The sequence below is a fragment of the Medicago truncatula genome, chromosome 4 (genome assembly GCF_003473485.1).
Source record: "Medicago truncatula cultivar Jemalong A17 chromosome 4, MtrunA17r5.0-ANR, whole genome shotgun sequence".
Classification (NCBI taxonomy): domain Eukaryota; kingdom Viridiplantae; phylum Streptophyta; class Magnoliopsida; order Fabales; family Fabaceae; genus Medicago; species Medicago truncatula.
This window is the reverse complement of record NC_053045.1, coordinates 56860503-56885470: the sequence shown is the minus strand read 5'-3', so window position 1 is coordinate 56885470 and position 24968 is coordinate 56860503. Positions and strand designations below refer to the sequence as shown.

At 32.6% G+C, this 24968-nt stretch overlaps 3 protein-coding genes and 1 pseudogene across 4 annotated transcripts; 2 read left to right on the top strand and 2 right to left on the bottom strand.

The window, feature by feature from the left end:
• The first annotated feature begins 4147 nt into the window (after positions 1-4147).
• Positions 4148-5321, top strand: LOC25494027 (F-box/kelch-repeat protein At3g06240). Its single transcript, XM_039832821.1, has 2 exons — positions 4148-4961; positions 5077-5321. Exons 1-2 carry the CDS (start codon positions 4148-4150, stop codon positions 5319-5321), a joined length of 1059 nt encoding a protein of 352 aa, XP_039688755.1.
• A 5519-nt stretch (positions 5322-10840) lies between these two features.
• LOC120580220 (F-box/kelch-repeat protein At3g06240) lies at positions 10841-12260 on the top strand. Of its 2 annotated transcripts, none has more exons than XM_039833751.1 (2): positions 10841-11073; positions 11265-12260. In XM_039833751.1, the coding sequence occupies exons 1-2, from the start codon at positions 10935-10937 to the stop codon at positions 11966-11968; spliced, it is 843 nt and encodes a 280-aa protein (XP_039689685.1). In that variant the 5' UTR covers positions 10841-10934; the 3' UTR covers positions 11969-12260. The 2 variants fall into 2 exon arrangements, 1 of the variants encoding a protein (XP_039689685.1); XR_005645925.1 differs by having other exon boundaries at positions 10933-11073; positions 11185-11358.
• A 680-nt stretch (positions 12261-12940) lies between these two features.
• LOC25494023 (uncharacterized) lies at positions 12941-16539 on the bottom strand (annotated as a pseudogene).
• Positions 16540-17708: 1169 nt separating this feature from the next.
• Positions 17709-24054, bottom strand: LOC25494021 (mitogen-activated protein kinase 15). Its single transcript, XM_013602735.3, has 10 exons — positions 23643-24054; positions 21660-22068; positions 21384-21511; positions 21236-21295; positions 20907-21056; positions 20675-20830; positions 20384-20595; positions 19804-19905; positions 19491-19672; positions 17709-18682 (listed from the first exon to the last, which is right to left on the bottom strand). The coding sequence occupies exons 1-10, from the start codon at positions 23664-23666 to the stop codon at positions 18414-18416; spliced, it is 1692 nt and encodes a 563-aa protein (XP_013458189.1). The 5' UTR covers positions 23667-24054; the 3' UTR covers positions 17709-18413.
• Between the last annotated feature and the right edge of the window lie 914 nt (positions 24055-24968).

Here is a 24968-nt window from a genome sequence, read left to right as displayed (position 1 = left end):
GAATCACATTAAGCCAAATCATGTTAATGTGCTTGTTGCTGTTATCGGTGAATATGGTACATCCGACCAGAAAGTAAAAGAAAGCCATCTCGCATATCATTGAGTTGCCATATCGAGGTACTCCCCATATCATTGCTTCAGAAAGGGAATATTTATAAAAGCACCAAAATGGTGATGACAATCATCAATTGCACGAGCCTTGGTAACACCAAGCAACTCAATCATTAGTTGGACACCCATCTCTTCAGAGATCTTTTTCTCGTGATCCATCAACTTTCCTTTGATGGGGATGTGTTGACATAACACAACATCCAGTGTGATGGTCATCTCCCCAACAATCAGATAAAAGTTGGTAGTCTCCTCGTGCCACCTCTATCACAAAGCAATAAGCATGGCAACACTCAAAGTAGAAAACCCTTTATAAAGAAATAGATGCAATAACTGGATTCCAAAACTAGTCAAAATACGTTGTTTGGTGTGTAAGTGTAGCAATCTTCTTCACATGTATGATGTAGGGCTGGACAACGGTCGGGTGTGGTCGATTTTCAGTTAAAAAACCTCAATCCGCCGCAAACCACGGTTGGGAACATCCCACCCATTTTCGCCCATCTGATTCGTCGATTTTGTCGGTTATCGGTTGAAGAGGTTTGTCGGATACGCGGTTGGTTTATCACGGTTTGATGGGAAGAAAAAAAACTGCTTAAAAAGATTCACGATTTGGCAAAATAAAAATAAAAATTGTTGATTTATGTAGTCTTTCAAATACAACACGTGAATTTCATACTGCTATTTTCCAATTTGTATGTCAAATTGGAAAATCATTCATATACATGCTTATGTTTTCATTTTACTGGATTTCAAATTCAATCCTGGACTTTCAGATGCAAAACAAAAGAATGGTGAAGATGAAGATCTTGAGATCTATTGATTAAGAACTATTAAGGTGTAGATTCTTATGCAAAAGAAGGATGAAAGACATGTGTGATTAGTTTAGGTGTAGATTCTAATGCAAAACAAGGTAAGGGATGAAGTTGAAGATTTTGGAACTCATGTTGTTGAGTCTGAAGAGGAAAAGTTGAAGCAGTGAGATAGGATGAAAGAGTTTGGACTGGCGGCTAGGGTTTATGTGGTGTGTTTTGTCACATGTTTAAGTGAAATATGGGTTTGGATAGTTGGGTTAATTATGGGCCTTATCCAGAAGCATAGTAGAAGCATGTAAGTAGTATAATACGGTCGGGTGTGGTTTTCGTTGGGTTGGATTTGCCCAACCGAAATTGACCAACACTATCCAACCAAACCCAACTATCTCAAGCCACTAGACCCGTTTGAACCGATTGAACTGAACCGCTACCATACGGTTCGGCCAGATTAGGCCGGTTTGGCTGATTCTGTCCAGCCCTAGTATGATGGCCTCACATACACGAGCTTGTGACTCTAAAATACAATAAAAACGTTAAAATTCTATTAACCAGGATAAACATTTGAACGATAAAATAATATAATTATAGTTGTATCAATGTCATTCCAAATCTTGTAAGCAACATGATTAATGAATGACAACAATAAAGTTAGATAAAAAAAAGGCCCCCAAGAAAAACATTAGGTGTCGGTGCGTCATGCTACTCAGGCTCCTCATGATTATGCTTAATCTGTTAGTACTACTCTTGAGTAGGGTCAGGGTAGTGCTCCTCCTTAGGATTCTAGTACTGCTCATCTGTTACGTAGTACTGGTCTTGAGAAGGTCAATAACCTGAGACACACCTGTCTGTGAGGTTCCCTCCCCATCATTCATACACCCTTGTCCCCATTTAGGCATAGGGTTTGCCGCCTGTCTCTCTATGCGTAAGCTATCAGTCATGTTCTCCTTGCCTAGCCTGTGTCTGTCAACCATATTTACACAACATAAAAAATGAAACAAATCAATGAAAACCTCATTCAAGCATTTCATCTAACACTTTAATGCGTCAAAAACTCAAAAAATAAAACAACGGAAATCTTGACCTATAAATAAAATTTTGTGAAGATTGTTTGCAGAGACATCTATAAAATACATGAAAATGATATGAAAAGTTTCATATACTTTCTAAGATGTCTTGATTTATTTTAATTTTTCAAACAAAATATGCAAAATTGCAATTTTGTTTCTAGTAAGCATATACACTCAAATCAAATTTTGTAAGCATGGTTAGAACATTATATAAACTTTCACCATAAAATTTTGGAGTTTTAAAATGAAGTATGAATTAGAATGAATTGTTTAAGAAATTTTTAATTATGGGGAACGAAAATTCACAATTAATCATTCCTTAGTGAAATTTTTTAATTTCTTATGAAAAATCATATTTTAACGTCATAAATAAGCCTGCTAAATAAAATAAAATAATTAAATTATATTTGTTTTTATTTTTATAGGATCATTTTTCTGACTTTATGTATATTACATGTCAATCGAAACAGTTTACCTTTTTTTATTTTATAGAATTTCGCGGTCAATTGTTGTCTGAAATTTTTGTGTGGATATGTTTGAATATTTTTTTAATTAAAAATATAATATATATATTGTAATATGTCTACTATAATTGTTTGATACGTTTCTTAATGATAAAATTAATTGCGATAGTGATATTTTTAATATTTCCATTCACAATTTTGGTATACTAACCATGTATATAGAAAGTCTAATTATTTGTGTAAAAATGAATGCATTGAATGATATTAGAAAATAAAAAATAAAATAAATGCATTGAACAAGAAATTAACGAGAATTCCGTTAAAAAGATATAGAATTTTTTTTTTTGGTCAAGTAGCCTAGTGGCTAGAACTCACACAATTAAATTGTGGAGAAGTGGAGTGTCCAGGGTTCGAACCTAGTCCCTGCATATAATATATTATATCCCTACCAACTGAGCTAAGCTCATGGGGATAAAAAATAAATAAAATATATATATATATAGAATACCCGTGAAATACTTGATGTTAGAAGAATGGATCCTCTCATATGATATCTTGGTCGGTTGAAATCTTCACCATCGATTGCAAAGAAGAGTGAAAAAGAATTTTAAAAAGAAAAGTGAGTTTGATTTTTTTTTTTGAAGAGAATCATAAAACATAAAAAATACATGAGAATTTTCTTTTTGAGAGAATCCATTCCTGATGTTAGAAAATTGGGAGTCCATGTTACAATCAAATTTTTATTTTATTTTATTCTTTTGGTCAAAAAATTTATTTTATTTTAGAGTAGTGATATTTGTACAGCTTTTCTAAACAACTTCCATGACAACTTTGTTTTTCTCTATTTTGATTGGTCAAAATCAATAGAGAGAGAAAAAGGTAGAGAGATAATAAGAATGTAATGTGAGTATGAGAGAGAAAATTGTCAAAAAATTGTTAAAAATTGGTTGTACAAATATCATTTTTCTTTATTTTACTAACACCTCAGAGTTAGGATCTTTGATTCTTGTTAGATGCCTAAGGTATCCCAACAACTTAAAAGATAATTAGATCTAGGGTCTTGTTAACCAGTGCCCCGGGGGCGGGCACTGGTTAAGGAACTAAAAGTAGAAAGAAAAATCAAATTTTGCATTAAAAACAACATTTTTTTAATTTTCAAAAAGTGAAATGCACAATTTCCAATACAATATTTCCTTTTATAATTTCTTAACCAGTGTCCAAGGCACTAGTAGGCACCGGTTAACATTTTTCTTAGATCTATTATGGGACTAATTATGGAATCTACTATGGAACATCTATTTTATTTGATCATGATTACAGTACCTTTCAAATGGATGACTCCATCCTTAAAAAAAAAAATAAAAATGGATGACTCCAATAAAGATTACTTACTAATTAAGTTAGAATCAATATATGATAATATGACATTATAATTCCTCTCAAAAAAATTATGACATTATAATAAAGAAAGGCAAGATACTATCTTGTCATATTAAATATTAATTATAATAATAATCTGTTAAAAGAAAATAAATAAATTAATTGATAATTAATTTGAGATAGTAGTATAAAATGCAAATGAGAAGTTATTTGAGACAAACCAATCATATCACATTGCAATCCAAAGTCTCCTTGATCATATTGCCGTTGCGAGTTTTGTAGGCAAATTCATCTCCGGCACTTGCCATTTGAGAAGATGGAGAAATCCATAGATCATGTTACGACTGAAAAGGTTAGCAATCATATTCCTGATGATCTTGAATTTTTTATTGTCTCCAAATTGCCTCTTAAATCTTTGAAACGGTTTAGTTGTGTACGGAAATCATGGTCACACTTATTTCAAAACTCTAATTTCATGAACATGTACCGCAACTATTTCATATCTAATAATCATTCTTCTTATGAGGAGGATGGTTCATGTCTCCTCCTACAACAGACTTTGCCATATTTTCCAAATCACCGTATGTTATACTTGCTTTCTGGTGAGACGTTTGAGAATAAGGTCAAATTAGATTGGCCACCTCCATTTCAAGATAATGGTCAATCTGTTTTTATTTTGGGTCCGGTTATGAACGGCATTGTTTGTCTCTACCAAGGGTGTACACCTATTATTGTATTATGGAACCCAACTACCGACAAATTGAAGGTCCTTCCTCATAGCCCTATTGAGTCTCCAATACTTTATGAGTTAAAATATGTTTATCTTCATGGATTTGGTCATGACCATATTAAGGATGACTACAAGGTGATTCGATATGCGTCTTATAGTGTAGATGCACCTAATATTGAAGATTATAGGGAAGTTGAGATAGTCAATCAGACATATTGTGACGTGTGGGAGATATACAGTCTAAGAAGTAACTCTTGGAGGAAAATTGATCTGGATATGCCTCAATGTTATGGGACTAATGTAGGTGCCTTCGTGTATATGAATGGGGTTTGTCATTGGTATTGTAATGATATAAATGAGCCATTGTTGGTGTCATTTGACTTACACGAAGAGGTGTTCTGTACTACACCGATGCCTTCTGATATGATGATATCTGATTCATATTTTGATTAATCAATCTATTGGTTTGATCTCAAATTATGTAGAGACAACTACCTTTTGCATATCAATTTTAGGTGAACTCGGTGTGAAGGAATCTTGGACTAAACTCTTCATTTTTGGACCCTTACCTAGCATTGAACATCCTATTGGAGAGGGAAGTAATGGTGATTTATTCTTTAGAAGAAAAAATGATGAACTAGTCTGGTTTAATTTGAATACCCAAATAATTGAGGAGCTTGGTGTTAAAGGGGAACTGCATTGTTGTCAGATAGTCATTTACAAGGAAAGTCTTCTTCGTCTTGGAGGAATAAATGATTGATCAGTTTTCTTCTTTGATGTAGAGATTTCACCCTAGAGGTTTATGCAAGTGGCTTTTAGAATTTTACCATGTAATACAAATTTGCTTGTCAATTGCACATACCAAAATTTGTATCAAATATATGACAAGTTAAAATCCGATTAATAATATCAATCTTGCAAACTGTTTGTCTCTTTTTTGTTTTTGTGTATGTTTGACTGGGTGGTTTGTTTGATAAATTTGTCCTATAAAAACTATTGGTTCCTTTCATACTCAGGTAAATTTTAATTGAGTTAAAATCAATATAAGATAAGTTAAAAATTTGATTGCTAATAAATTTTTGTAACAATCCAATCAGTGTCATTCTATATTATATCAGATATGTTCGAGAGGGACAAACAAAAGCTCACAGAAAGAGGGACCATATTTTGGTTCAACCTATATGTTTTTATGTTACATGATAGTTTTCATTGGCAGTTGTTTGTGATTGCAAATCTTACTATATATCTGTTATATTCTGGACTAGGATAGACTTTAAAAATTTGACAAAATAGAATCTCAGTACTGAATATATGAACCTTGTTAAACCCTAAGCCAAGTTTAGTGGCACCTTAAGCAAATATTGAGTCTGTTTAAAAATATTTTATAATTTATTATTTTAATATATCGCATGCAAATGAAGCAAATTGTTCACTTAACAAAAGATTTGAGTATTTTTCTTTTTGAAATGGAAAATCTTAGTATTGTTTATACTTGTTAGTATTATGCTGGGAGTATTTTATAACCCTATACCCTAAACCTTGTTATCAGTCCGCTCCTTATATCTTCTACGTGCAAAGTAACTTGACTTATCCATCGTTATTAGGAGGAAATTGAGAAAAAGGTTTGGCAATGTGTCTGATGTGTGTTTTTTTTTTATTTTAACAAGGCTAAAAGGAAATCTAGGATGCTATTAAAGATGGAAACATAATCAATAAAAACATATATATATTTGTCCGTTTGAGTGATTTAAGTCGATAAGCATACAACGTATATGGAGTAGTGAAATTTGTCCGTTTTATAATTGATATTTTGGTGATGGAAAATGCGGATTGGTGCTCTTAAATTTATCATCACTAATGCAAACAAGTTTCTTAAAGTTTTATTATAAATCTTGCATATTGCCCGTATAAGAAAATGACTTATGCATAATAACTTTGTCTGTATTGGTGCATTCTCCACTATCATAAATGTAAAGTGGAATATATTGAATTAAAAATGATAAAAGTAATATTAATTAGAGTTATAAAGGGAAAAAAGTAATTAATATTGTTTTGAAAAGTGAAATGACTCAGTTATTTTGAGACATTTTTTTTTGCAAATGACTCAGTTATTATGAGACGGAGGGAGTAACTCATTACTTATAAGTTCAATGCAAAGAAAAAAAAAGACTTGCTTAATAGTATTTTCACTTTGTGTTCTCTAAAAAAAAAAAAAGTATTTTCACTTTGTGTAAATCTGCATTTGTGTCGATATAAAATAGTATTTTTTTCAAATAATTTAGTAGATATAAGTTCAGCTCTTAAGGTGAATAAATAAGAAATTTAAAGTTTGAACTATGATTCCAGTATACTGCAGCGTCCATATCAATTGAGTTACCCTTGCGGATGGTTAATAAGTAGAGCAAATGGTCACTTTAGTCCATGTCTCTGCACCTCATTGTCACGTAGATCCCTGACTCATAATTAAATACAAAGAAGTCCCCAACTCTGCACTTCTGTTATCACTTTAGTCCCTGACGTTAAATAATTCTGTTAAGTGTGTCACAAAGACTAAAGTGAAAGTAAAAAATAGTCACTTTAGTCCCTGAACCAAAAATCAATTATTCCGAATAAGCATATATGCACGAGTCAAATTTTGTAGGCATGGTGAGACCATCATATCAATCTTCACCATAAAATTTTGGAGTTTAAAATGAAGGATGAATTATTATGAATTGTTTAAGAAATTCTTAATTATGGGGAACGAAAATTCATTCCTTTGTAAAAAATCCTAATTTCTGATAGAAAACCATAAAAGCACTAAAATTGTCGTGGTTGTGCGCAAGATTTTTCAGTATGAGAGGTCCAAAGTGGTTAAATGTCCAGAAAGTATAACTATGATCGAATTCAAGGTTCTTTTCCCCAATTTCATCAGCTGCAGGAATTAAGCTCCTGTTAGTTTGCAGAAGAGACAATATCAATTCCATAGCTCCCAGTATTGCGGCTATCCGGAGAGAATTCTGCTTCATACCACCTAGTTTTGATAAAGTCTCTGCAGATGAAAGCCTAATTTCTTCCTCCTTATGATATGTCCAATTCAACATCTCAACAAGTCTCTCTACAACTGATATGTCAATTCCAATCTTTTGAAGAGTATTCTCAGAAAACGGTGCACTGATCGAAAACTGCCTTAGAACTCTTGCGCCAATGAGCTGCTCATCAGGTGAATTTGAAGCCAAGAGATCCATAGCAAAACTTACCATGTCCATTTTCAAACCATCAAATATGCTTCCATTGACGCATCTCGAATAAGCATCATAAAAGAATCGTCTGATCAAACCATTCCGGATGGCCCTAAATCACACCCATCATTAACCTCTTCTTATAGTTTACAATAGCTTACTTGTCATTCCCAATAAGCTTTTTCTATCAGAAACAACATAAAGCTTCTGCAAGAGCCAAGGAATAAAAGATATATAGAGCAGATCAACCTCTTATCGGTGTCTCCGTTCAATTAGTGTGATCCATGGTAATGAGCAGTTAGTGTGAACTATATTGATGTTGATTTGAAGATAAGGTGTGATGATTCTGATGAAGATGAATGGAAACCTTGAGGGCACGTTTATATTCTGCTGCATGTTAAGGAAAGAGTAACGTCAAGCTTTTCTTTCAGCCAAATTTTCTAACAAGTTGGTTATGCTTTTGTAACACAACTACTAACTGAGGGTTTAAGGGGTTGACTTTTCATTGCCAAAGATTGAAAGTTGTAGTAATTTAGACGGGATGAAAGAAAATAATGAGAATTTCGTATATTGTTGATAACGACTATATTGACTTTTTTTTTTTTTTGTTACAGTTTGATACACAAACTCAATAGTAACAATATATTCCTATTTATAAATTCACTTGGATCGGTTGTGAAATAATCATTAGTGCCTCCTTATAAAAATTTTCATCCCCAACGTTGGTCTCTACTAAAATTTTATTAAATATTTTCCATGCAAAAAATTGTTCAAAATCTTAAAAGTTTAAGCATAATTAAACAAATTTAGATTTAGTAGGGACTAAAATTGAGTGCATAATTTTTTTATATGGACTAAAAGCACTATTAAAATTAAGTAAGGACTAAACTTAAAAGATCTCAATTTTATAGGGACCAAAAACATATGATGTCATTTACCACATGACAGCTATGTCACTTGAAATGTCCATGTGGCATGTCTTGGTCAGCAATCCGTTAGCCTAGTCAGCACAATTGGACGGTAAGGACCAAACTTTCAAACGGAAAAAAACGTTGGGGAAGAAAAATTTAATAAAATTTTAGTACGGATCAATGTTGAAAGCTCGCTTATTTGTAGGGACCTTAAACATGATTAACCCTAAATATTATAAGTGAATATTCATATAATAAAAGGTTAATTAAATTTTTAGTCCCTATAAATATTCACAGTTTTGTTTTTAGTCCCTACAAAATAAAATCACACTTTTTCGTCCTTGAGCATTTTAGGGACCAAAAAAGTGTGATCTTTATAACAAAGTGCTGATGAAAAATTTTATAGGGACTAAAAATGCTGATGGAAATTTTTATAGGGACTAAAAAGTGTGATCTTATTTATTAGGGACTAAAAACAAAACTATGAATATTTATAGAGACTAAAAATTTAATTAACCCTATAATAAAAGGGCTAATGTGTCATACTCTTAGATTATTAGACTTTTATTTTTAGTACTTAGATTATTAGACTTGTTCTTTAAGTTATTGTATTTTTTAAAATAGAGTTCATCTATACTCTTGTAAAAAAAAAAGAGTTCATCCATACTATATATAAAGAAAATAACCTCTTTAGCTTTTTTGAATCGACTTTTTCTCTTTTTAAAAATGCCCTCAATTTTCAATACAAATAATACATGTAATAAATAGATAAGAATAAATATAAATATTAAAATAAAAGTGTATCAAACACGTCCAATTTTATTTTTTCATTTAAAAAGTATAACAAAGTAGATGAGTGTATCTATACTTTTTTATTATCCCAATTATACTTTTAAACAATAACTTTTTCTATAATAAATATTGTTGTTAGTGTCATTGAAAAAAGGATTAGATTATTTTTTTTGTTATATTGTTGGTTTCATTGAAATAGATAATCATGGATATATTGTTATAATTTGAAAGCAAAAAAAAATATATTTTTACTTTTAATCAAAATTAAAATTTCATAAAAAAACATCGTTTATAATTTTCAAACATTAGTGAAATAAAAAGAGCAGAAAGACGGTCACGTGAGTGCTCGTCTTATTGCTAGTATCTATACTTTTTTATTATCCCAATTATATTTTTAAACAATAACTTTTTCTATAATAAATATTGTTGTTAGTGTCATTGAAAAAAGGATTAGATTATTTTTTTTGTTATATTGTTGGTTTCATTGAAATAGATAATCATGGATATATTGTTATAATTTGAAAGCAAAAAAAAATTATATTTTTACTTTTAATCAAAATTAAAATTTCATAAAAAAAACATCGTTTATAATTTTCAAACATTAGTGAAATAAAAAGAGCAGAAAGACGGTCACGTGAATGCTCGTCTTATTGCTAGTATATATATATATAACGTATTTGGGTGCAGGATAGAATATAGAATACTTCTCTTTTTCTCTCTCACTCTCTCTCTCTCTCTCTTATTATTCTGATTAGTTTTTTTGGGTTAAATATGTTTTTAATTCTTATAAATATGTCAATTTTTCGTTTTAGTCCCTCTAAAAAATTTCTTCAACTTTTAGTCCTTTAAAAAATTTCCATTTTCGCTTTTGGTCCCTTTTTTAAAGTAAAATCATATGTAACATTCATATTTTTTAATAAAGTTTTGCAGAAAAATTTATAATATTATAAGGATCTCTTAAAAAAATCGAATTTTTTACCAAAACATGAATTAAATATGAATTTTTATATTATTTGCAGTAAAAAATTCATATTTAATTTATGTTTTGTTAAAAAATTCTAATTTCTTTTTGGAGTGATTTTTACAATATTATACATATTTATGCACAATTTTATTAAAAAATACAAAAATTTACTTTAAAATATGGAACAAAAGTAGCAATTGAAAATTTTATAGAGATTAAAAGTTGAAGGAAAATTTTAAAGGAACTAAAACGAAAAGTTTATATATTTATAGCATATTTAACTCTAATTTTTTTATCAAATAGTTTAAATTTTAATAATTAGGAACTCTTTTTTTAATAATTTGAATCCCGACCTTTTACATATAGTAGTATACAATTGTCCCTGCTAACCACACTAAACTCAAAACACATTTATTTAGTTTTTTGTTGGTACAATTTATTCGAGATTTTATTTTGAGCGAGTGAATGAGATAGGGTTTATCGAAATGAAGAGAAACAACCATTGCAGAAGACGAAAGCGCACGGATAAGAAGAAGAATCCACTGCCGTTTCTGCCTCATGAGTTGATAGTTCAAATTCTTCTGAGGTTACCGGTGAAGTCTCTTATTCGTTTCAAATGTGTTTGTAAGTCTTGGTTTTCTCTTATCTCCTGTGATACTGATTTTGCAAATTCACATTTTGAAATTACCGCCATAACCCACACTCGTAGAATTCTGCTCACAAATTTATTTCCAGATTTTGAACCATCCATTCACGATGATATTGCTTCACCAGATCTTCATTATCTGTTTCCCGATTCATATTTTGGAATCCAGCCACTGAATTTCCGACCAAAATACCTTTCTCTCCTTTTGCTTTAGAGGAAGAGGAAGATGAAGAAGGAGATAAAAAATTCTATGGTTTTGGGTATGACCATTTAACAGATGATTACTTGGTGGTTTCAATCTCCGTCCATCCATTACACTTTGAGTTTTTCTCATTGAGAGCTAATACCTGGAAAGAAATTGAGTATGCCCACCTCCCGTTTAGTCCTATTGTCGGTCGGACCCAAGCAGGGTTGCTCTTTAATGATGGTATTCATTGGTTGGCTTATCATCATGATTTACGTAAGGGTGTTATTGCTGTCTTTGATTTAATGGAAAGGAAACTTTTTTATATGGATTTGCCATATAACTCTTACTGGTGTTGTGAATTGTGGGTATTTGGAGAATTTCTCAGTTTTTCGACTATGAATTTTAGTAATAATACAGTTATGATATGGACGATGAAAGAATACAAAGTGAATTCGTCTTGGACTAAAACTCATGCTGTGTCTGTTGATGGCACTCCCAACGAGAGCTTTTCCCCATTTTGTTGTACAAAAAATGGTGATATTATTGGAACAGATCAGGAGACTGGATTGGTGAGGTACAATGACAAAGGACAGCTGCTAGAGCATCGCCCCTATTCTTCTGAATTTGAAGCGGTTGTGTATACAGAGTCTCTGCTTTCACTCCCCGGTGAAAGTGAACAAGCCTAAGAAGAAGATATGAGGTTGTGAAATGTTCTTTTTCACCATCCATTTTCTTGATATTTATATTGCATTATGAACTCTTGGGCATTTGTAGGGTACCATGTGTTTGAATTTGAATGCATTTTTGATATGACTCGGTATTTCACATGAGCTAATGCAATAGGCCATGAAATGTTTATTAGTCAAACATTTGTAATATGTTTATCGAAATTGTTGACAGATTTGTGAGTGTGATTCATTGTTATTTATGCATGTTTAACTAGACTGGTTCTAATGTATGTTCCAACGACTTCTTGAATTTGTTTTATACCGTAATTTATTTGATGAATTTATGCATGTTGATCAAGATCAAAATCACCATTACACTACTCTTATTCAAAGCACTTCATTATAAATTGATCATGGTCATATATGTATTAGAAGGTTTTCTTCTCTAATTTTAGCGGACTCTATTAACTTTAGCCCTTGCCATTTCTCTGTTTCAAACCAGGAAAAAAAAAAAACTAATTTCAAATTAATGAGCTACACATGAACGGTGAAATGAATTTTTAAGACTTTAGAATTTAGATCATAAAGCATCAAAACCAAATCACCCCACGAACCTAAACAGTGCTACTACTGGACTGAACATGGGTCTTTGTCCAATACGAATGCACTTTGTATTCTTTCATCACCTAGGAACTGAACAAATCTGCGTGTAAGTTACTCTTTTATCAATTCAAAGTTCAAACAGCTCTTCCGTGCAAACAAGCTCATTCTTCTGAATATACATTTCAGCTGGAGCTTTTCATCTTTATTTTATTTATATCCAAATAAGTACTGTATTACTGTTTCAGTTAGAGAGTTAGTTTGGTCTGGTTTGGTCTAAATGTAGACAAAAAATGGAGACTTCAAAAGTACAATTTCATTTTTCTGCTTTGATTTTTTATCTGAATAAAAACAATTGAAGAAAGCCCCAGGAACTAATGTACATAACAATAGAGTAAAATTGTAAATAATTTATTTCATGTACAAATTGAATCTGGAAAATTAATGAATATATTGTTGAGTTGGTTCAGCTTTCTAGAAAAATCTACTACAGTTTATGCACACATTTGCAATATTACAACAGTAGCTCTAGATCAGCCTACATAATTTGTAGTATCTTTACTATGGTTGATAGTTTGCCTGCCTTCCATCATTCCAGTGCTGTCTCAAACAGTGACTGAGCTGTGAGCTTGTGCCGGTTCAGTCCAACAGCACCAGAGAAAACATTAAAGTTCTCAAGCTCTGATGTTGTCTCTAAAACACCTTTCAATAATTCCTCCATGCCTAGATCTTTGAATGTGTATATGTTTTCTCCTTTGTCTTTCATCATCCAAATTGCCAGCTCTACTGTGAATCTCCTTATCCCCGGGACTTCAGTTGAGGGACTCCTATGTTTCTTGAGAATCTCTATTAATTTATTTGCAAGTTCTGCCTCAGTGGTTCTAGATTCTTTAAATAAAATTCTTGATTCGTGAGAAGTCATGTATTTGAAAACATTTGCTGCTAGTCCAGCCATCACTTCTTATATCTTGTTTTCTTCTGACATGATTGCTTGAAGTATCTGCAGGGTTGAAAAATGTCATTAATATTATTTGCGTTTTCACATATGCTGGTAGCTCAAAAGTATAATCTTTGTAAGAATAACACTTACTATAGATGTTCCAGTTGTTAGTCCCTTTAGTTGATGCAACCATTCTGAGCCACTATAGATGCATAAATTTCTTAGAATTTCAGCTGCCTTGATGCGAAGCAACGGATCTTTCAATGATTCTACAAGCCTTCCAAGTAATTTCAGCTTCAAAATTCAATGACAGTTACTCTTGCTTTCTAATGCCAACATCGCTAGGGCCTCGGCGGCAGCAACTGTTACACCATGTTTCCAATCTTCTGGTTCGCTGTGTTTGAAAAGTATGTTGAACAATTCTTGAAGCATTCCACCTGTACCACCAATTCTCTCTGTTGCATCATCATCTAATGCTAGGTTTGTTAAAATCTCTATGCTCAGTTTCTGTAGAAGTGGATGTCTTTCTCCATGCTTTAAAATATCTCTAATATTACTGATAGTGAACACTATTTCTGATATTTCTCGTCGAAGATGTTCCCCAGTTGTGCCGATTGTGCTAGCCAGCATCTTCAAAAGTTGCAGAGATCTCTTCACAGTTAGAATTTGTGAATGAGCAACATTTTTGCTTTTCAGTAATTTTTCTTTAGCATGTGTGAAATCTATGATCCTTGGAAGTAGGCCTCTTGTACTTCCAATCTTTCCACAGTTGTCGTGGTCATGCGCAAGATTTTTCAGTATGAGAAGTCCAAAGTGGTTAAATTTCCATAAAGTATAACTTAGATGATCAAATTCAAGGTTCTTTTCCCCAATTTCATCAACTGCAGGAATTAAACTCCTGTTAGTTCGCAGAAGAGTCGATATCGATTCCATAGCTCCCGGTATTGCGGCTATTCGGAGAGAATTCTGCTTCATACCAGCTAGTTTTGATAAAGTCTCTGCAGCTGAAAGCCTAATTTCTTCCTCCTTATGAGATGTCCAATTCAACATCTCAACAAGTCTCTCTACAACTGATATGTCAATTCCAATCTTTTGAAGAGTATCCTCAGAAAACCGGGCACTAATCGAAAAATGCCTTAGAACTCTTGTGCCAATGAGCTTCCATTGACGCATTTCGAATAAGCATCGTAAAAGAATCGTCTAATTGAAACCATTCCGGATGGCTAGGGCTGGAAATGAGTCGAGTCGAGTTGAACTCGTGTGAGCTCGGCTCGACTCGATATGAATTGGTTCAGCTCGTTTAAGATTCACGAACAGTTCGGTTCGGCTTGTTAGGTTCAGTTCGATTTCTCAACTCACCTAAAGTCCAATTTTTTGTCAATTTTTTCTTTCTTTCAATATTTATCATCTTTGACCTTTTATATTAATTTTTTAAAAAAATGGATTAAAATACAATAATTATAGGGGCATACCTCAATATTTTCTGTGTAATATTCATCCTTTGAAATCTCATATACGAGCTTAACCTCAAACACATCACTAGCATAATCCTTAGAAACTTAAAAGAGCCTTTGGAATCTGTTTCCTTCCAAAGATGTTGTCAGTGTTCAAAGATTTTAACATAGGTGATTTTAGTTTGGACCATTCTTAAAATTTGTCAACATATCAGCAACACAATCATTCTTCAATAAGAGAGACAAACTAAGAAAAGTAACATAAAACAAAAGTATAGCCACGAGAGGAGAGGAATGACTTTATCTTTTGATTGAGCCTTACCCCTTGTTGAATTTGTCTATGGCCGTCGGAGAAGAAGAAGAGAAAACGTTTTATGTTTTAGTGGAATTGGAAAATGGAATAATTATTAAAGGAATTAAGGAAATGAAGACTCTTAAGCTACTAAGTGAAATTCCTACTCCCTAGATGGTGGAACGGATGGATAAAAAGAAAAGGAGAAATGTAACGACATCGAGCCATCTTATGAACCAAATGAATTGAACTATCTATAATTCAAGTACAGCTCATTTAATTAACGAACTTAATTTTTAGCTCAAGTTCAGTTTATTTGGTTCATGAACCAAATTCAATGGACCAATTGTCGAGTCGAATTTCGAACTATATTCGAGTTGGTTCGGTTCATTGGCAGCCCTACGGATGGCCCTAAATCACACCCATCATTAACCTCTTCTAATAGTTTACAATAACTTACTTGCCATTCCCAATAAGCTTTTTCTATCAGAAACGACAAAGCTTCTGCAAGAGCCAAGGAATAAAAGGTATATAGAGCAGATCGACAGTTCCTCTTACCGGTGTCTCTGTTCGTTACCTCTCCAAAATCATGCCTTACTAGCTTCATTGATGAGAGAACCACACTAGCTGTTGCAGAAATAAGTTGAAGCCAATAGAGAATTCTACTTACATGCCTTAAAAGAAAAAACCATTTAGCATAAGGTAATAATGGAACTTCTGAGCTAACCCACATCCTAGTTGGTGTCCTTGGTGTTGTTACCTCAGCTCTGTGCTTTGAGGTAGACACCATTTCCTTGAAACTTTTGCTTCCAATTGCACTATCAGTAATGGACCATGTAGCTTCATTCTGCCATTCAAGCTTCTGGCTTCTGCAGAAAATTCTAGTACCTTCAACAACAAGTATGATGGTGACGAACCAAAAATCAGTTTTTTCCTAAGGTGACAGCGAAACCACCAAGAAGGACAACAGTGGCCCAGATGAAACTAAGAGTTCCTAACCCTGTTGATGCTTTTTCAAGCACTGCAAGCTGAAGAGCAAAAAGGGTCAGTTTCTTTTCTGGTGCTATATTTGTTGTTGGAGAAACAGAATTTGCAGCGTCACTTTCTGATTTCTCTATGTTACTCAGTAAAGATGGTTCAAACATGGTTGTGCATGTGCTTCCCGTTTCGCTAGCTTGTAAATGAATGCTTCCTTCTCTTTCTAATGAATGATTATGATCCATGGTAACCAGCAATTAGTATGAACTATATTGATATTGATTTGAAGATAAGGTGTGATGATTCTGATGAAGATGAATGCTGTAGAGTGCACGTTTATATAGGAAAGAGTAACGTCAAGCTTTTCTTTCAACCAAATTTTCTAACAAGTTGGTTATGCTTTTGTACTGTCACCGTTACTAATATTGTTTCCTTTTAAAAAAAATCTTTTATTTTTTAACTGTGTCTATATTTTATTTTCTAAGTGTATGTTTTTAGTACATGTAATATTAGTGTCATCGTTAATAGTTTTGATGTCTAATGCAATGTTATTTATTTTTAGTAAATATAAATTGTAGAAGATAAATAATAAGAGACAAATATTGAAACATATTTGTATTTTGATGCGAGAAAAAAAGAATAGTCACACATAAAAAATATACGACTTTTGATAAAAGTTTATAAAAAGAAACACCTTTCAAGTTTCACTTTATAAACCAATTTTATAAAGATGAATTAAGCTCGATATAAACACCTAATACAACCCTTGTTAATATTTTATACATGTTCGAGTATATCCAAAGAGTTGTACACTTCACAATACACCTAAATATTAATTAAAAAAAACATTGATTTGATTAAATGACAACAAATTATAGTTTCTTTTGTCTTTTGTTTTTCCTAAAAAAAAATTGTGAGTTGGACTCTGAAGGCTCACCAGGGTTAGGATAGACCTCAAGCTCAAAGAACTCTTATAAAAAGATATTGATCACCCACCAAAGAGGTTCTCACATCGAGGGTGAAAGTTGAACCCATAACCTTACGGGTGAGTCAACTTCTTAGCAACTGAATCAATCTTCATTGGCTTTTTTTGTCGTTAACTATTTGAATAAGGAAATTTTTAAATTCATATTCTAAGATATTTAAAGTCTAACAAAATAATTGTTCTTGGTTTGAATTTAAATGTCTCGTAAAAGCGTGATGATAGGTTCTTGACATTCTCTTTTTATTATTAACAAACAGATGTTCCAATACCTGTTTCTATGCGTACATCATTAAACTAGCATTTGACTTTACAATTTGTGAAGCTTATGTGTCTATCTTCCAACTAGAAAGGTGGATATTTGTTCTGACCATTCATCATTCGACCCAATTCCTTGGCAAAGCACTCAACTCTATATACAAAGTAGTACAATTTACATTGTCTTAGTTGTCACTCAAAAGCAATCACTTTGAATAATGTGTCATATACCAGCTGGTCTATGGTCCAATAACTTGTGAGAAATAAAAATTCATGCCCACTATATTCTTTGAATGAAAGGAAGTAATAACAACTACAACAATGCTGGAGTGACATGACACAGTCATAGAGAACGTGTTCTTCAACATAGTAAAATAAAAACTTGAAAATGAATATATCAAAGTCTTAAATCATGACATTTCACTATGTTGTTGTGTCCTAATAAGTGGCAACAGATAACACATGAGATATGGTGAGCATATATGTGAGGAAGAGATCATTATTTTGATTATAAAACTACAAATGTCATTGTTGTGGTGCCGAAAAATGAAAGCAAACCAATGGCTTGTATTCTGCCAGAAAGAGAGCATCACACATACATGTATCTGTAACTGCACTGCTTTCATTTGATGCCTTTTTTAAGATCACTCTTTCTCTGTTATTAACAAACTAGGGAGCAAGATAATCATAATCGGACATAGTGGAACCTTCGAATCTTCAAATCGGCGACACAAATTGCAAGACCTAATAAAAATATCAGCTAGGGACTTTTTAGTCTTTTAATCCGTTTGGCTTTCCCACTGTTTGATAGCAATTAGCAAACAAAGCTATGCCACTCATATCTTCTGTTGAATTCAGATGATCGATCACAGTTTCTTCCGGAACAAGATATCCAGATACCATTTGTCAGGCACAAGGGCAGCTTTCAGATTCAGCCACAAATTTAACATATTGAAACTCTACCAGTTACTTCCAGCTCCACCTGGAGCAGCAGCAACTTTCCGTGCTATGTATTGAGGCTTCGACTGAAGTCCATTAGAACCTTCAATTCCATCTTCTGCTCTCTCGTTTTTACAGCTTGGATTTCTTTTAGGATATGAATAGCTTGAAGCAGCATACTGAGCTGGAACAGATGGATTTCTAGTTGTCTTCCGTTGGTCAGCCCCTGCTACCCCACCATTGTAATGCAATAGGGAACCCGCAACTTTTCTGGGCCGTGGGGCAACACCTGAAACCACAACAAAAAGAAACAAATTTAATTCTTCTCAATAGATGCATTAATTAATAAATTCACACCCAAAGATGGTACACATAGACAAGACACAGTGACAGTACAGTGTAAGGGAGAACCAATGTATTAAAGCGTGAGAAAGGAATAGTAGCATATGAGTCTCTGTAAAAGATCTTTAACATGTTGCTTTTGCATGTTATTGTTTGAGAATCATCAATACTTGTTTGTATGTTATTATTTGGGGATTATCACATGTTGCTCGTGCATGCTATGAAAACAAACTGAAACATTTCTTTAAGCTATAACAAAACTAACACTTACATTTTTCAAGTATTGATAATTGTGGATAAAAATATTCTTTGATAGCCAGTATTAATAACAGCAATAATAATCCAAACCCAATTTCTTCAATAATCCTGCAACTTTCAGCCATTTGCATGCAATGCCCATCACGTGGAAGCTGTTGAATCTTTTATTTTATTTTTTTAAATTGGCAAAAGAAGAAATTATTATGAACTAAAGTGACATTAATGACTATTTTACAACCATTCCCATGAGGATTTGAACTCCATCCCTTGAAGTTACTAGGTCAAACTCTTGTCACTGTGCTGACACCTCATGGACGAAAGCCATTGAATCATAATTAACATCACTCATAATCTTATTATTTCAAAGAATGGTGAATGAAAATGTGACAAGACTCAACAACGAGATCAACATTCTCGGAAGATGATTTCTGCTGTGCACACAAGAGTAGAAAAGAAGAAAGCAAAACAGAGAAACCAAGGAGTGGCAAAATACATACTTCGATTAGTCATGACACCTTGAATATTTTGAGGAGCTTGTAAAGGAAGCCTGTTCATAGGAACACCACCACTCCTATCAATGACCGGCTTCTCAACTTCTTTAATGCAACACTTGGAGAGATCATCTGCGGCAACCTCAGCCATATTCTGTCTTGAGTCGTCTGAATACAACACACACTGCCTGCATTCACATCATCAAATCAGCACAGCTGGCGGTTCAAGAGTAGATAAATAGGACCGTTGACAAGATAAATAAGCACATCAAAAGAAGAAAGACACATTTTCCAGACACTTTCACAAAGATTAGGATACCTGGGTAATGATGCATGTTGCCTATCAAGTGGACTAACAGTACCACCTTTTCCATAATGCTCCTCAAGGTATGCAAATTGCTTCTTGAAGTGGTCCACAGCACTATCCGTACAAGTTAGGAAAAAGGAGAGAGGAAAGATATCAAAAAATGAACTGAAATACTATATAAAATTATAAATCAAATTCTAAATGTAAAAGCTCCCATAGATGCATGAAATTTCAGGTAAACTTACTTTTTCACTAATCCAGGTAAGAGTATTTAATAACATCTAAACAGCAAGTATTAAAAAGAAATATTTGTGATTACGATATTTGAGGCTCTAGAGAAGAACAACTAGAGCAAATGTTGGATCTTGGATGAAAAAAAAAAACGTAACTGTAGTACCAGAAGATATTGGATGGCTTATGAGTAACAATCAAATACTCCCTTAACCAAAATATCAACCAGACTTATCAAGTGTAGATTTTAGTACCAATATCAGGAAAAATATTTAACAATGTCATTATAAATTTACAGATTGCAATAAGTGTTCTAAATCATGCATGAGAAAAAATGAAACATGAAGTTGGGCATTAATACCTTGGATACATGAATCCTGTTGGCTCTGCTCCTTCTAGATATTCCTTTAACATCTTTGGATGGTACTCCAGAGTCTCTCTGTATATAAGCTCTCGCACGTCTTCCTTTGTTATCCTGCGTCTCTCAAATTCAAATTCCATCTTGCTTACTGACTGAGCACAAGGCTCTCTCTCAAACTTGGCCAAACCGTTAAAATATGGATCCGCTAGAGCCTAAAAATAATCCACAACATTTGCTGTTAAAACCAAATATGATGTGCGGAAAGTACACTGCAGATGGATGAAAATCAACCTCTTCTGCAGTAGGTCGATCCTTAGGATCAAATGCCAGCATTCTTTCTAGCACACGAAGAGCAAGGGGGTCTGCATTAGGAAACTTTTGATACAAAGGAACTGGCTTCTTCTTACGCATGGTGCTCAAGTATCTCCGAGCTTTCTCGTTACGTATCTGTTAATATATTGTCAGGGTTCTATTGAATAACATACAATAAAACAATGCTAGAAGGATAGGAAATAGAACAGACCCTAGCGATGGCTTCAGGAGATGGTGTTCCAAGGAAATCAGTCATGAGGTCTAATTGATGGACAACATTCTTCCCTGGGAAAAGAGGTTTTCCAGTTAAAAGTTCCGCGAAAATGCAGCCAATGCTCCATATGTCTATAGCCGGAGTATACTGAAAGTAAAAGAAAAAAAGTTTCTCTCACTAACTAAAATCGGTATAATAATAAATCAGTAACAGGGAAAGAATCATAAAGTTAGAAGCATTGTCCATCTTCGAGCAACCAATATTAAACCACATAATGATGGCGATGATAATAATAATAAAGATACAAGTGGTAGCAGATATTAAACCTTGGAGAAAAAGGATCCACACAATTCAGGAGCCCTATACCACCTTGTTGCAATATAATCCTGTGAGTAAACAAATGAGCATAAGCATGATGACCTGAGAAGAAGAGCTACATTGAAGGTGAGTATTTCAAGGGAAAAAGATTCTTACTGTCCAGAATATAGCAGTCGGTGTATCATTGAAAGCTACTCTGGCAAGACCAAAATCGCAAATCTTCAGTTTGCAGTCAGCATTTGCTAAAATATTTTTTGGCTTTAGATCACGGTGAAAAACATTTGCTACAATCCACAAGAAAGTTTAAAATCAACCTCAGTGATCAAATAACTTAGTTATTAATTCTCAACTTCTCATAACAAAACCATAACTACGAAAATGCTACATTGGGAAATTTTAAACTAAAAACTAGCTACATATAAAGATCATGACCTGTGTGTATATACTTTAAACCTCGAAGAAGCTGATAAAGAAAAAATTGGTAATGTTCTCGAGTCAAGTCATCATTTGCTTTGATGACTTGATGTAAATCTGATTCCATAAGTTCAAAAACAACATATATATCTTTGAATTCCCTTCTAGAAGGAGGTAACAAAATATGCTTGATCTCCACAATATCAGGATGACGGAGGAGTCTAAGAAGCTTGATCTCACGAAGAATGCGGGTAGCATCAGAAACATGTTCAAATATGTCATTAATTTTCTTTATTGCAACCTTTTCTCCAGTGTGTGTATCATATGCAGAGCAAACCACACCATAGCTTCCTTTACCTATTACTTCCTCTATCATGTATCTACTCCCTTCACCATATTCTGTAAAGAAGTCCACATCTATAGATGACTGCATAAACACAACATAGCCAAAACCACACATGTAACTGAATGATCTGCAACACATAATATTGTAGAAGAAAGTTGCAAGCTCAGCAGCAAAGGATTTTGTCCATCCATAAATAAAGAAGGGTAAAACTAGCTACAAACTTTTAGACAATGAATATTATTGTAGTTAATTTATACATAAGATTTAACCAATGTTGATAAATAGCAGTGCTTTAGCACTATAACGTAGCAAAATTTGAACAAATAACTATTGTTCAGCACAATGTTGTCAAATAGTGACTATAATGGTGCTATAGCACTGCAGTGTAGCAGAATTTGGACAAACAGCTATTTTTAGCGATCCGAGATTGACAACACTTGATTTAATAATCGGCCAGAGTACATTAGAAACGATCCCTTTCCAGCAATAATGAAAATCATATGTTCTAGGGATTTTAAATCCAATATAATATTTTGAATTTACTATAGTTGAATTTGCGAGGATACAAAAAATAAAGAAATTATCAATCACTGGATTTAACTCAGTCTCGCAATAGGGCATTATGTCATTGTTTTAATCCACAAAACAAATCCCACCTTCTGAAAACAGGTTATTGATGTGAAAAGGAAATTAATAAAACAGCTCTGCTACTTGTCATGAATGACTTTGCACAATAATGCTCAGCAAAGCAGAAATACATGTATGCTAACATGTAACAGGTAAAAATTAAACAATATGCAGTCACAAAGCTACTTCAATTTTATGAGGAAGTATCCAACACAATGCACAATTGAAAAATATAAGAAAAACTATTGAAAATTATAAAAGGATGTATGTACATGGTAGGATAGGTACATTCTAGGGTGCGCATCTGCACTACTTGAACTTTTAAAAAGTTGACATATAAGTTATAACCCTACAGTATACTTTTGCATTTTGCACCATAGACTCAAGAGTTTCAAACTAGGTATGTTAAAACCAAACCAATGAACTAATGAACCCAAAGATCCAATCTCAAACACTTACTTCACACTATAATTGTAGTGTTATTTTAAAATATATGTTGTATTCATATATTCTTTAATCTTTATATTCTAATTTTAGCTTATATTAGTTGTTTTACAAATATAAAAATTCTATACCATTTGAAAAAAAAAAATCGAAATAAATTCCTTAATTTTTGACAAATCTCAACCCGATTAAATAAATCAAACCAAACTAACCTAATCTTCATCGGTTTGGGTCTTATTTCATAAGAAAAAAAATTACGAAAATGGAACCAAACCGACCTATCAAACCCTGACCCAAACCACTTTCAATCACTCATTCAATCTACACCATAGGTCAGGGTCATGGATACACCACTATATGTAACTTTTAAGAAGTGCTAATACTAATGGTACAAATCCAATCCATAGAGCATAAATTACACAACAAGAAGCATTAATGATCTACAATACACATAAAAAAATAAAAAATAAAATGCTACCATGGATATGATCTCACAGCCAATAATGCTACATAATAATAAACACACATTGAAAGAAAGGATAAACTTAGTTAGCATATATAAAAGTAAAATTGAGCAAGTTTACCTTTTTTCTCTGATCAGGAGGCATCTTAGTAACTATATTCGATTAATTCAGATCACTGAAGAGAATAACAAAAAGAGACAACCTTAAAATAAAAAACTTGAACAGAAGTGGTTGGAAGATGAAAGAGAAAGAGGTTTTGGAGAAATTAAGGTTGTAAGAAACAGCGGAAAAAACTAAAGTAGAAGGATCTTGTTCTGTCTGTCTAGTGTTGGCGGCGATAATCACTAACTCACGCTGCTAATAAAAAGGAATACGAAGGATAAAAATAAAGTTTAGATTTGAGAAAGTGAAGAAAAAGATTTGGATTTGGATCTATGTGTATCTATCTATCTCGGAGAGAGTAAAGAAGAAGAAGAAGTACTTCAAGCTGAAGAAAATGTTTTAAAGTTGCATATGGCTCTGAATTGGAGACTAATACATTTTTTTTAGTTCTACTTCTAGATATATTAGAGATGCAAGTGTTTTTAATTTCATTTATTTTGGTCAAAAATCAAGTTCTATTTGTGGAATGTATTAATGTTTCCTCAATATTTTTAGACTATGCAATAATTACTTCTGATTATAAAATGATAATTTGTTTCATTTTCATTTTTAATAAATTCTCCTTTTATTTTGAAAAATGATTAATTAACCGGTTATAAATTATATAAATTTTTAGGTTTTATTTATTTTTTTAGGGGATTTTGTGGGTTTTATTTATTTATTTTTTACAAAATTTAAGATAAATGAAAAACGTTCAAGTGTTTAATGTTTTTGGACAAACAAAAATTGACTATTTTGTGAGATGGTTATCTTTTTTTTTTTTAAAAAAAAACATCTTACAAAATCATTTTTCAATTTACAAAAATCGAAATAACAAACAAATATTGCTTATTTTGTAAACTAATTTTTCAGAATGATGTTATAGAACATATTTTGAAAAGAACAATGATGTATGAACAACCATTGGTGACAACTTCCATGACAATTTCAATTTTCTCTATTTCTATTGGTCAAAAATAATAGAGAGAGAAAAATGAAGAGAGAGAATAAAAACATAATGTGAGTATGAGAGAGAAAATTGTCAAAAAGTTGTTGCAAAATGGATGTACAAATATCATTTCTCTTTTAAAAATCAACATACCATCACCCTAAAAAAAAAACAAATTAACACACGATCAAACAAGTATTTGGACCCGTTTGAATTGACTTATTTTTTAGCTTATAAAAAATAATTTATACAAATAAATAAGCTTTTATATTAATTCATAAGTTCTCACTAACAAAAATTATATCTTCATAAGTTATTTTTTCACTAACAAACTATACATAAAAACTTATTTACAA